This window comes from Ascidiella aspersa, chromosome 3 (genome assembly GCF_963924565.1).
Source record: "Ascidiella aspersa chromosome 3, kaAscAspe10.2, whole genome shotgun sequence".
NCBI lineage: Eukaryota > Metazoa > Chordata > Ascidiacea > Phlebobranchia > Ascidiidae > Ascidiella > Ascidiella aspersa.
In genome coordinates this window covers 25,978,276-25,990,723 of record NC_139449.1, presented here as the reverse complement: position 1 = coordinate 25,990,723, position 12,448 = coordinate 25,978,276, and the positions used below count along the sequence as shown (strand labels likewise).

General features: G+C 39.7%; 1 protein-coding gene across 1 annotated transcript in view; it reads right to left on the bottom strand.

The window, feature by feature from the left end:
* Window positions 1-12,448, bottom strand: part of LOC146161157 (transmembrane protein 131-like) — a 41,519-nt gene that overhangs the window by 708 nt on the left and 28,363 nt on the right. Inside the window, exons 25-38 of the mRNA XM_083383453.1 lie at window positions 12,275-12,414; window positions 10,984-11,173; window positions 9,892-10,117; window positions 7,972-8,141; window positions 6,009-6,724; window positions 5,396-5,508; window positions 4,859-4,956; window positions 4,305-4,422; window positions 3,867-3,957; window positions 3,469-3,557; window positions 3,062-3,137; window positions 2,514-2,699; window positions 2,049-2,138; window positions 363-658 (exon numbers count right to left, since the gene is read on the bottom strand). Of these exons, the coding sequence (XP_083239579.1) occupies window positions 363-658; window positions 2,049-2,138; window positions 2,514-2,699; window positions 3,062-3,137; window positions 3,469-3,557; window positions 3,867-3,957; window positions 4,305-4,422; window positions 4,859-4,956; window positions 5,396-5,508; window positions 6,009-6,724; window positions 7,972-8,141; window positions 9,892-10,117; window positions 10,984-11,173; window positions 12,275-12,414 (2,599 nt within the window). The remainder of the gene's footprint in view (window positions 1-362; window positions 659-2,048; window positions 2,139-2,513; window positions 2,700-3,061; window positions 3,138-3,468; window positions 3,558-3,866; window positions 3,958-4,304; window positions 4,423-4,858; window positions 4,957-5,395; window positions 5,509-6,008; window positions 6,725-7,971; window positions 8,142-9,891; window positions 10,118-10,983; window positions 11,174-12,274; window positions 12,415-12,448) is intronic.

Below are 12,448 nucleotides of genomic sequence, written 5' to 3'. Positions count from 1 at the left end.
GTCAGGTCATTGATTTTTAAGTCATTACAACTATGTATTTATCTGTTTAGAAACGCCTATGAATCGAGATAGCGAATTAAGACTTACGAAAGATAAATGTGCAAACAATATTGCCGGAAAACACCTAGCAATGACACAAATTGCAAACAAAGTTACACTAATAGGCAACATTACAAAGCGACAAAAAAAATTACGATGTTCTTAACAACCTCTTTTGGTAAAGCCTTTTTATCAAAACACGCCCGTTTGAAATTAACAAACAAAGTATTTAAAAGCTATCGGAGTCCTAATAAACAGCAACAAAGTATTCAGTTCGTATTCAACTGTTGAAAGCTTTTCCTTTCAAAATTCGAAAACCTCACCTCTCCAGTGTTCCTGTCCTCGTCCATGGTCACAGCATTGCTCACCGACCAGATCTCGTGGGTGCTGCGCGGCGCCGGCCACGCTCCGTTCAGGCTGGTCTGGGGCGCCGTGGCGGACAGGGGCGATGGGGGTCCCCCCGGCCCCCGCATTAGGCCACCCCCGGCGCCGGTCCAGTTGGGCGGCGACGACGACGATGTGTTAGGCGAGCTGAACACCGACGATGCGACCTCCCATTGCAGCGATGGCGCTGGCGAGCTGATTGGAGGAAGCGGTGACGTCACGTGTGGCATCAGGCCTGAAAAATAAAAAAATGATAATACATTATCGGGGGTCGGCCGGCGAGTGCACTTTTCTTCAGCCCAAATACGTTAAAGGAAGGCTGGAGTTTTCGGACGGTCTAATGCAATGGTTCTCAACCGCCGGCCCGCGTCAACTTTTATGCCGGTCCGCCAAATATATTACAATTTTATATCTCAATTGCAAAATGCAAGATGTTGAAAGCTTATTCACCAAACTAAGAACTTCGCCAGTTCTGTAATTTGCAGCATTGTGACGTAACATAAAGTTAATTGTCTACTTTGAACTTACCGTACATTACAATGCGCAGTGTTGTGCCCAACTGTTTATAAGTAGGCTACACGTCGTTGAAGTCTTCTACTTTAAGATAGTTGTATGTGAAAAACTTTCGATAACCACGTATGATATAAGAAAGACAGCTTTTAAAGTTGCATACTTTTGTCGTAATTACATTTTGGGATGATTTTGGTTTTTGAAGGTCCACCTGTCCGCAAAATTTGTTTTTGAAATTTTACCGGTCCGTAAGCTAAAAAAGGTTGAGAACCACTGGTCTAATGCACGAGTAAGCACTGGACGGTGGTGCGTGGATGGTAGTGCCCTGTTGCGGTTTTATATATTGGCTATAGCAGTGATTTTAAACCTTTTAAGGCTTATGGCATCCCTAAAAAATAATGTAGATTTCGGGCGCCCCGGCTAGAATTTTCGTTGAGTATTTCACTTTAAATGTCACTATAAATGGAACTGGAATAACACAAATCAACCTAAATCATGTAGGAAAATGTCAAATTAGCAAATACCTATCGGCACCCTTGAGTGTTAGAAATGGTACACCAGGCCGCCGCGGCACCGTTGGAAACCACTTGGTTATAGGGAACTTTTACTGAGATCAGACTTTGGAGGAAAACCGTAGACGCCGTAGAAATAAAGTGCGTGGCAAATTGATAGCGTGTGAAAAAACAGCACGGCTGAGCTAGTTTCGGGTTTTCAGATAAGAAATACAATCGCTTTTGCTTTGGCTATGTTTAGCGTAAGTTGCAACATAAAATATATGATTGTAAACCATGAAAAAAAGCTTTTTTGGCTTCCGGTAAAAAAATTAGTTATTTTATTAAAAACAATAATCAAAATATCAGAGACAGAGTAAACTGGAAAGTAGAATTACTTACGATTGTGACCAATAACCTATTGCGCATTATTACCAACTTTTAACGAGTTATGAAAGCCGCCTTTACATGTTTAAAATATTTTTCATTTTTATGTTTAAACTATTACAAACTTTGCGAATTTGTCCACAAAACAACAATATAGCGTCACTGTGGAATGTGGATATCATTGATTGCGCGTTAGTGTTACAAAATTAACAGGAAGAATGGTTTCGAGGAACAAACCAGTTATGTCGAATGAGTTTTGTCCGAAGTTGTTCCAGCTGGGCATTCCAGTAACAGCAGCTTCTGGTCTAGGAGCAGCATTAGAAGTTCCTGTAACACATCAAACCAATCAGGTAAAACGACGCTCAAATATCGGGGCGGTCAAAATTATATGCAAGCTGGTGAAGCTACTAAAGAAATCAAGAACAACGAAAATTTAAAAAATGTTCGGAACCAATCGGGTAAAACTAAGCGCTTAGTATTTGATCGGTCAAAATTATGCAAGCTCGTGAGCTACTTAACAAATCAAGAACAACAAAAATATAAAAATGTCTGTTTACCGACGCATTGAAGATAAAAAGTAAGAGGGTAAATAAACAACATTTTTTTGCGTTAACTATGTAAATATAAAATTCGCCTGAGTTCCAAATAGACGCGCGAATAACTTAGTTATGACAAAAGCAAGTTTTTTAAAGACTTTCCTACCTGGTGTTGAGAACATTGAGAAAGTGTTTACGGGCGAGGCTTGTCGGTTGTTGTCCTGGTGCGGGGGAATGGGCGGGGGTGAAGGTTGGGACACAGTTGGGAGGGGGAAGGGGTCTGGGGCACTGTTGGCCTTCATCAGGGTCGCTTTGCTTCTTCGTTGTTGGCCAGACGATGACTTTGAATGTGCTGGAAATCAAGATCGGTCATTACTACAACGGATTCAATCGAATTTGAAGTATGTGTTATACCAATATTTTGTTTAAAACTTTAATGGCTTTCAATAAATCCGTTATTTAAAACGCCAAACGACTCAATTCATTGCACTATATACCTTCTAATAAACAAGAATAATTATATCGTGCTGACTAGATAACTGACTTGGCATGTAATATAGCCTAATTTACCAACGGGGTTATTATTTCGCAACAACATAAACTTTGGGTTATCATGCCACTCGATTTGATGGACTTATGCGAAACGCTAATTGCAGATTAGCGACTTTGATAAATAGACGATTGAATACTTCCATGTAACAGATATCGACTTACCGGCATTCTCCTTGTTTTCGTTGTGGTGGGGCGAATGTTGTCCTCGGTCGTTTCCAGACGCCTGGGCAGCTAACCTCTGTCGAGAAAGGTCATTTTGTCATGTAACATGTTCAGGCACGGACAAGCAAAACATAATGTACTCAGTTAGCGAAACAAATCAAAATACATTACGACAGGCTTAAGTAACCTCCTTAGCCCTGGACTGCGTACTGCATGAATTATTTCGGACGGGACAAAAAGTATATTCACTTATTTAGTTGAGTTTTTTCTCTGATAAGGAATACGCAACTTTATGTGGCCTGTGCACCTTCTCTTGTAACGTTAAGCAAGTCGTCCAAAAGATCCTCATCCCCTACTTTACTAGACATAACGAAATAATGCGCCATCATAAAGCAGCAAAAACTAACCTGCGGTTTCTTTGTTGCGTTCTTTCCTCTCATCCGCCCGTCGGCACGTTGTGTGTTTTCGGCCAGTGCTCGCATTCGTTCGTCAACTTCTGCATGGAATAGTATAACAAGATGTTAACATACATAAAAATAGGCACAGTCGACACGCAAGTGTTCAGAGCTTAATGCAGTAGTGTGGATTTTTTAGAACAGGTGGAGGTGAAACAATTTCTCATGGTATTATATGAAATGCCGTGACATTTTTTGTTCACAAATAAGCGAAAAGTTGCACAGAGATGGTGGACAGTTTGGCAATACAATAATAATAATGGTAAATAAATTAAGGTGGGTTAATTTCTAAAATATATTTTTACGTTATTCATGCCCGATAATAATTTAGCAAAGTACAAAAGGCGCACCTTTGCTGGTAAAGTTCAATTTCGTGTCTTCCCAGTAAATCGGTTCGTCAGTGCTGCTTGTGTCGTAGTAGGTAGGGGTGAAGTTCGGTTTCTAAATGTAAAAGTTGAAGCCTTTTAAAAAGTTCACTATATGGAGCTGTAATGAATTTGTTTCAAATTCTTAGACGATTGCATTATAACAGGTACTTTCATTTCGATTCCAAACTCAAGGTATCGGTTAGCAACATTTCTCTATGGGAAAATTAGATATAACAATTTTTAAATACTTCTCGAAAGATGTTATTTAATTGTCGAGAAAACATTGTAAATGTTATTTGAAAGACATTCCAACATGTATAAGTTTTACTGATTTTTTAATTCTTTTATAGCATACAATAAACCTGATTAATCTTTTTTAGTTCTGGGGTAAAATATTGAAAAAACATCAAATTTTCCTACCTTAAGTAGTTTAGTAGGGGTCGATTTGTTTGGTTTCACTGAGCTGGTTGAGTTTGGTCTGTTGTGACGTCGTCTCACGCCCTTGCTCTCATCCGCTGTACTGTAAGCTGGAGTTTCGCTGAATGGGAAATTCACTGGACATTACTAAACCAGTATGCTTGGTACCAATCTTATTGCTTAGCTTATTTCTCATTTTTATAGTCAGCAAAAAATGAAACATTCGCAGATAAATGAGGCTTATACAATAATCAAATAGATAACATTGTTTCATCTTAAGCAAAAGCCAAGTGGGTTAACCATACAGAATGATAAGCTCGACGTTTTCTAAAATGGATTCTGACGTTTCTTTTGTAAATGGATCCCCTATTACTCGGATTGAACTAAATTAAAAAGTTTAGAAATAAAAATGAAGAATGTCAAAGCGGCACTGTGATAAAAAAGAGAAAAGCGATAACTGTTATAGGTTTGACAATACCAATAAACAGGGGAATCAGAGCCGAAAAGACTTGCGAATTAAACAAATGAAGAAATATAGGCAAGGAAGAGTTAGGTACCTGACAACGGGCTGAGCACGTTCCCGAGGTTTGGCCTTGTTTCCTTTCTCAGGTGTTTTGTGCTGCTTTCGAACCGGGGATTCAGACGAACAAGAAATCTTGAGGAGAAAAATTAAATAGGTTTAATCTGAACACATATTGCTAAAAGGATATTCGTATGCGTTTAAGCATAACGCGTTGAGGTTGTAGTTAGATGTGGTAATAATATCAAAGCCCATACAGAAGTAGGTAGCATTTTGAAGGTTTCGAACAAATCTTTATTCATTAATGATTAATGAAAAATCATAACCAAAACGTTTAAAATGCTACCTACTTCTGTATGGGCTTTGGTATTCCTACTGCGGATATATATATATGGTTTTGCGCATCAAACGGCCAAGGCTGCCAATAATAAATAAAACTTTTTAAGCTATAATTTTGATAATAGATTTTTAAATCATTGCGTTCGCTATCTGGCTTCAACTAAAAAAAAAAAAACTCCGGCCAAGTTACGTAAATATTCTAATCATTCTATCACATTCGTTAGGTAGAATTTACCTTGTCGCTGCAGTCGAGATCTTCGTTTGACTTGTCGGTGGTGGTCGATGACGTGTCGTCGTTTTCTTGATTTGCCTGCTGCCGAACCAACTTGTTGCTACGGCGGCGTTTCACTGTCAAAATGCAAAAAAAAAACTTGAAAAAGCTAGTTTTAATCGGATTGCCAACGAGGCGAGCACAGTGTTTCACTATGTTTTACAATGTTTTTATTATCACTAAGGGTTCGTAATAAAATGTTTGGACAAAGCACGATTGTTGCTTTATTCTAACATTTGATTATATTAAGTAACTGTTCAAATAACGTCTGAATATTAAACACAGTAAACACTGTTCGGCACGTCTAATTTTTAAAGTGTGATCGTTAAGATTTTAATAATCTGTCAACAAGCCAAAGAAAAACTGTGCAACATTTATAGCTTTCCAATCACTGTGAAAATTTATCAGAGTTAAAAAAGCACCAATGGCTAAAAAATAAAAAAAATATTGTAAAATTATTTTCGTGGAGTAACTGCGTTACTGGCAGCGATACTATAGCAATTTAAACCAAAAGCTAAAAAAACTCCCAAAATAAGTTAAATAAAGCTGCATCGATATCCAACAAAACTGCAAGCACCTTCGTGTTTGCGCTGTTCGTGTCCGTTCGTGTACACATTGGCGTTGTGCTCGCCCGCCGTGCTGCTCATGCTGCTGCCCCTGCTTCGAGAACTTTCGATGCTTGGGCTACTCGACGCGCTGCTGTGGCTTCGCACGCTCGACGACGATTTCTTGCTCTCGGAGACCGGAGGAGAAGGAGCAACGGCGGGAGGAGGAGTGGGAGGCGGTGTGGGAGGAGGAGGGGCGCGGCGAGTGGGCGTGGCCGGTTTCTTCTTCTCGTAGTCGAGGTTCTCGGGCGGCGACCATGGAACCTCCTCTTTTTCTTTCGGCTTGCTGGCGGCTTCTGAAGCGCGAGGAGGCTTCGTTCTCGACGCACGCCAATTGTTGTTATTCTGGCGCGACTTGCGCCCTCCGCCGGCCGTGTTTCGGTGTTTTGCCTTACCGCTGGAGGCCGCCGCGCTCGACACCGAAGCCACGCTCAGATGCCGAAGGAGATCTTCGCTCACCGGAGGCGGGGTTGTGTCCTCTTCGACGAAGCGATTTTCGGGGTCGTCCGCTGAAGTTTCGCCGTTGGTTTTCGCCTCGCCGTCCGTCCGGCGCCAGGAGCGAACCAGGGCGAACAGGTCGAGGCCGGACGCCCACTGGTAGGCCGCCCGAAAACGCCCGACTTCTACGTTCTCGTCGCTGGCCGCTTTTGGGTTCGAATGCGAGGATAATGAGCGACGCCGTTTTGACCTGAAGAAGAAATGTAATGGTATTCAACTAACGTTAAAATGGCGGGTACGAAAACAAATTAAAAATACCCTTTTTTATTTGTTTTTACGGGAAAATACCGAATTATAGGGTTGTTAATGTAAAATTGCTGCGTGGATCAAAGAGCATTGCAAAGAGATGGATTAAGGTAAATACAGTGGGTCAGGTGTGCTCACGTTTTCATCAAGACTTCGTTCAGCTATGAAGGGCGTCTCAGCAAGTAGTTACTTGTTTTACAGAGAACGACTGCAGAGTTAAAAGACGCGCAAAACGGCCTATGCCTTATTTTGGTCAATGTCGAAAACAAATAAAAAGTAGAAAGAGGATACATTTTTATTTGGGTATACTATGCAGTATGCACGGATCTGTAATGTAGCTTTATAATTAATTACAAATCTTCAGTTAATGACTTTAACTGTAGATTACATAAGCTGTTTCGAAAAGCCTTAATCGAGATGATGTCTACGACCTTTTTTGCTCTGCAATTCATTATCATAAACTTTCATGATCAAATAAAGATACATTAAGGATCACTAGGGTTGTTCAAAAGAACACTTTTTTGTCAAATTTCAGCGGAGACCTCTTGGAATTGTGAGGTTGCGTATGAAAACCCCACAAACCAAATCTAAGCACTTTCGGTTCAGTATTAACCGTGCTACGTCAATTCAAAAATTCAGATTTAGGCTAAAATTTTTGAAAAAAATAAATTATCCTCCGCCTGAAAAAAAATTTTTTTCTACTTTTTTTGCATTGCTTTGCAATTGAATAGCTATAAATAAACCTGATTTACAGTAAAAAAAAGAGTAGTCATGGACGGTACAAATGTCACATTTCAACAACATTTGTTAGGCTGTTTTGTACGAAAAATGGCTTAAAAATTTAAAATAAAGTAAATGCAGCACACATGACTTGCATTTAGTCTTAACACAATTATATCAATTACTTAACAGCCTAACAAATGTTGTTGAAATGTGACATTTGTACCATGACTACTCACAAATTTTTAGCCTGAATCGGAATTTTCAAATTGACTTAGGACGGTCAATACTGAACCAAACGTGCTCAGATTTGTTTTGTGGGGTTTTTAGTGGCAACCTAACAATTCCAGGGGTTCCCCACTAAAATTTGACAAAAAAGCTGTTTTTTGAACAACCCTAAGGATCATGCCCGTAATAAGATCGGCTCAAAAACATGTTTTTACATCATGCAAACTACAAGCGCTGTCGTACCCTTTCGGCTGATCGCGCCCGTGCACGTTGCTAATGTAGTTGATCTGTTGCAAGTTGAACGGCTTCATTTTGCCGCTGGATGACGCCTCGGAGCCATTTGCCGTGACGTCACTTGAAGCTTTTTTGTCCAGCTCGTAAAGTCGCACGAATGGCTCCCAAATGTTTAACGCCTGAACGTAATAAAAATATGTTGATCGTTAACAAATAAAAGCAAATTTAAAGTTAATTTTGACTTCTTTACATTTGGTTAAGAAATTAAAATAAATCGTCAAGTCCTTCAAATGTATTTCCTATCTGTAAAACAAAACCGGAAAAGTCCCCTATTTCATTCGATGAAATCTAAGGAGACTGTCTCTGAAAGAATCGCTAAAAGTTATTTTGTTTCTACAGCAATTTAAGCTTATTGCCAATTGTTTGTTTGAAGCATGGTTTTCGGCAAATTCGTTAGCTACAATGAGATTTATACATTTAGTATTACCCCGACACGCAGATTTGAATGCAGTTTCCGTGTCCTAATTGCAGTTTCCCTGTCAACTGCAGCAGTTTGCACGGTAGAAAAGGTAATTAAATGGGCTCATAACCCATGTTAAGCGGCAACAGGTGGAAACCACATTTACGTAATCGTGTCATGAAGCAGAGCTACATTGACCGCAAGTTTTCGAGCAGCCAATCAGATTCGGCTTTTCGACCAAAGGTTATAAGTGCCTCAAAGTATTGCACTGTAGCAATTTCAAGGGTTTTTTTACTGTTAACTTGCACGCCTGTCTGTTTCTAGAATAAATCTGTCGGTTCAAGGAAACTTATAAATAGTCTCCTTGTCATTCATGCGTGGTTAAGTGGAATTGTTAATCACAACTGGCTTTCCAAGCGCATAACAACTGAAAACAAGATTTGTTCGTGTATTGACGTCATCGTCCAGCTATTTCTTTACTAAGCCATGTAAAAATTCAAAAAGGTGTGGTTAGGACTAAAATTAAAAACAAAAAATGCAAAGCCATTACCAACAGTTGTTTTTTGGCAGCATCTACTTTGATTGGTAAATCCAAGATTACATCAACCGCGGCAAAACGTAATCCACCAGATTAAAAATTAATAGTTAAAACTAACACGACATTAATAACCTTATACCTTAAATTTGTTGTCGTTAAAGTCTTTTTTGAAGTTAGACCGACAGACGTACCGAAATTTCCACATTGGTGAACTACCCTTGAAGTTAAAAGAAGTTGTTTGCAATTTCATGCAAAAATCGACGCCAGTATGACTTTTTAAAATGTGTTACAAGGCAAAATGTTATTGTCATACCGAAACAGCACCTAAAATTACTAAAAAAAATACAAAACATTTTCAAGTATTCTGTTAATTGCAACAATAATTTTAGCAGTAAAGGTCTGAAATAGTTTTTTTCTGAAGGACTTGTAGCATATAATTAACCTTATCATAGATTGGAAGGACATTACTAAATTACAAGATACGATAACTAAAGTATGGTTTCTAGTTAAAGGAAGCTAATAAATTACCCAGTGTTCCACTCTCGAACACGTGTTTTGCACAACTACCGAGTCGTCCGCTTAATGCAATCAGTTTAACCCTTGCGCCTGAGTAGTCGGATTAGCATTTAACATTCAACGAAGAACAATGGTTCCACGTACAAACTACAAAACAGCGGCCAAATTAAAACAATTCCTCCAACCTCTAAATAGGCGGCGTAACACAGTCATTACCAAATTACAAAATACGAACAATGGTTTCTCTAGTTAGAAACTAACAAATGGTCCAGTATTCGACTTTTTATCACGTTTTTTGCACACCTACTTAAATGTGCGATTTGCGCTGTTTGATGATTTTGCCCGGATACTTGGATTAGCATAAACGTGGAACTACACCTTTTTCACGGACAAACTACAAAATAATGCCGCTCACCTCCAAATAGGCGGCGAGTATCGTGCCGACGAAGAGCGCCACCATCGAGATGGTGATGACGTAATAGAGCGGTTTCTCCCACGTGGGTCGCGGAATGGCCTCCTGGCAGGCAGGCAGCATGCGGTGCGGCAGGGTCACGTTGAGGTTAAAGGTCAGCACGTTGGCCTGCGCGGTGACGATGCGCAGTGTGCGGTGAACTTGTGACGTCGTGAAGTCGGGCGTGAACCTGAAAGCGGAAAACCAATTTTTTATACGCTCGAACGCATAGTTTTGTAGATTTTCCAAGCGTTGTGTCACCTTGTACGTTTTACCTTCGTTCTCTTCGTGAAAATACGCCAGCCATTTATTAGTTACCCTATAATTGGGTTAACACAAAATCATCTTTCTTTTATTGACTTTTTAGTTTTCTAAGTGTGTAGCGGTGAAGCAAAAGTCGCATTGCTACTATTTTAACGTATTGAAGTACTTCTTTATCTCAAGATAAACTTTTTTTACAAAGGATAAATACGACGTCACTAACTGCCCGCTGAAAAGTTTATATGTGAAGTAAGATATATTTAACTTTTGGTATTTAATACTTTCATTTCATAGTGATCACATTTTAGGAAATGCCTCTTAATGGTTCAATCAGTTTCGTTTTAACGAACAACGTTCTTTATGATATTAAGAGGGCCAAGAGCCCCATGTTGCTGCTAGGGGTGTGTGGAGAACCCTGAGCACACCGAACTCGGCGTCCACGATCTTAAGGCACAAACACGTCGTTTGTAAAATAAAGGTGTTACTAGAAATTAAACTATTATACATCCATGTTAAAAGTGCCAACTCTTAATCGGGTTTTAGTCTAGTCATTGTCAGAAAAACACTTCTAATAACATTGACTTAACTTGTGTAGTTCTAACTCATGCAAACCTATATTGCAATAATGCTCAGTCGTCACTTAATACCACTTCCAAGTAATCAGTTAAAACTGTTCGGAAACCAATCCTATACTTTACCAATCACATATCACATAATTTCCAAAATTTTATCAACAAAATCACCCCAGACCCTTCATTCCGCCGCGTGAAAAAAAAAAACAGAAAGTAAACTTACGCAATAATTATGTCGCGCGTCGCGTTCGGCTGGAGCAGGTAGCGTTCGCACTCGAGCACACGAAAGCCGTATCCCTCGCACGGAAAGTTATCCACCATTGTGTAAACCACCTGCAGCGGCAGCAAGCCGAGGTTCTTGGCCGTGAACGACTTCCGTACCGTGAACGTGGGCGCCTCCTTGCGGTTTTCGGCTGTTAAAGGGTGAAGAGCAGATTTTAAGCTATATCTTTTTATGACTGTTTGTTATGCGAATAGCGCCAAGGTACAGCCTATCTTAGATAGACCAGGGATCGGGAACCTATCGCTGGCGAGCCATATATGGCTCTTTTTGTGACGCCATATGACTCTTTTGATAAAGGAATATCATCTTGCTGGCAGATAAATCTAAGCTATTATTTCTCAGCATGATCTGAATGAAACTGCATGCGGCCACGACCGCTTTCCTAACCTATTTTTTCCCTTTTTTTAACACGCATAGAAGCAAATTTTTCGGCGATTTGCGCGAATCGTATTTGTTTTTTCGCGACTGTTATCTCGTTTGAGGCCATCTCTTTACATCCCAAAAGGCCCTGTTGTTTCCAACGAAACTCCGTAATATCAATTTATTTATTCGTGCTAAGTATGTTTTGTCCTTTAAATGTGAACAAAGTTAACGACCCTGCCCAATTTACTATTTTTTTTATTTGATTTTTATTTTTTCAACCTCCTACTAAGATATTAAAAACGTGTTATGTGGCTCTCATGAAAATACAACTAAGAATATTTTATATATTTATGGCTTCCGTAGCTGAAAAGGTTCCCGACCCTTGGATTAAACTAAATTAAAAATTACACTTGTCTTAGGGAAATTGAAACCTCTCCACGTACAGAGATGCAAGCATTTGATCAACCGTAGAAAAGACTGCAATGCAGTTTGAATTCGTGGCCTCGGCCATGTTGGGGACAGGGGTATAAATTATCTAAAACTAATCGTAATTCACGAGTAAAAAGTAGCGCCGGTTGGGTGTTATACTTGATCTATATATCTCTGAACAAAAACGAAACAACTTAGGGTTTTGAACATCCCTTAATAGGAAATATGTCCATTTCAAATCCAACCAGAAAATTCAGTTAAAATATTTAAATCAAACAAACACTGAGAAAAATATGTAATGGTGCATGGTATTTTTGGTGTGCACGTTTATGGGTTGGGTGCTATTACTTACTACTCTGCTAGTGCCAGTGAATCAACTTGCCAATAATTTCTGTCAAACAGAAAAAGGGCGACACACATAAAAAAAAGCCAGACTTACGCAAACAGTCCCGCAGTAGGCTTTCGGTGAGCTTGAAGCGGAGCGATTCCCTCTTGTTGGAGAGCTTTCCTCCCAGCTTGAGTTCTTCTTTAACGCCAGTGCCTTGCACCAAAAGTGCTTCGAGCACAGTAAGGTTGTTTCTGTAAGCAATGTAGACGTTTGACCACGCCGGTA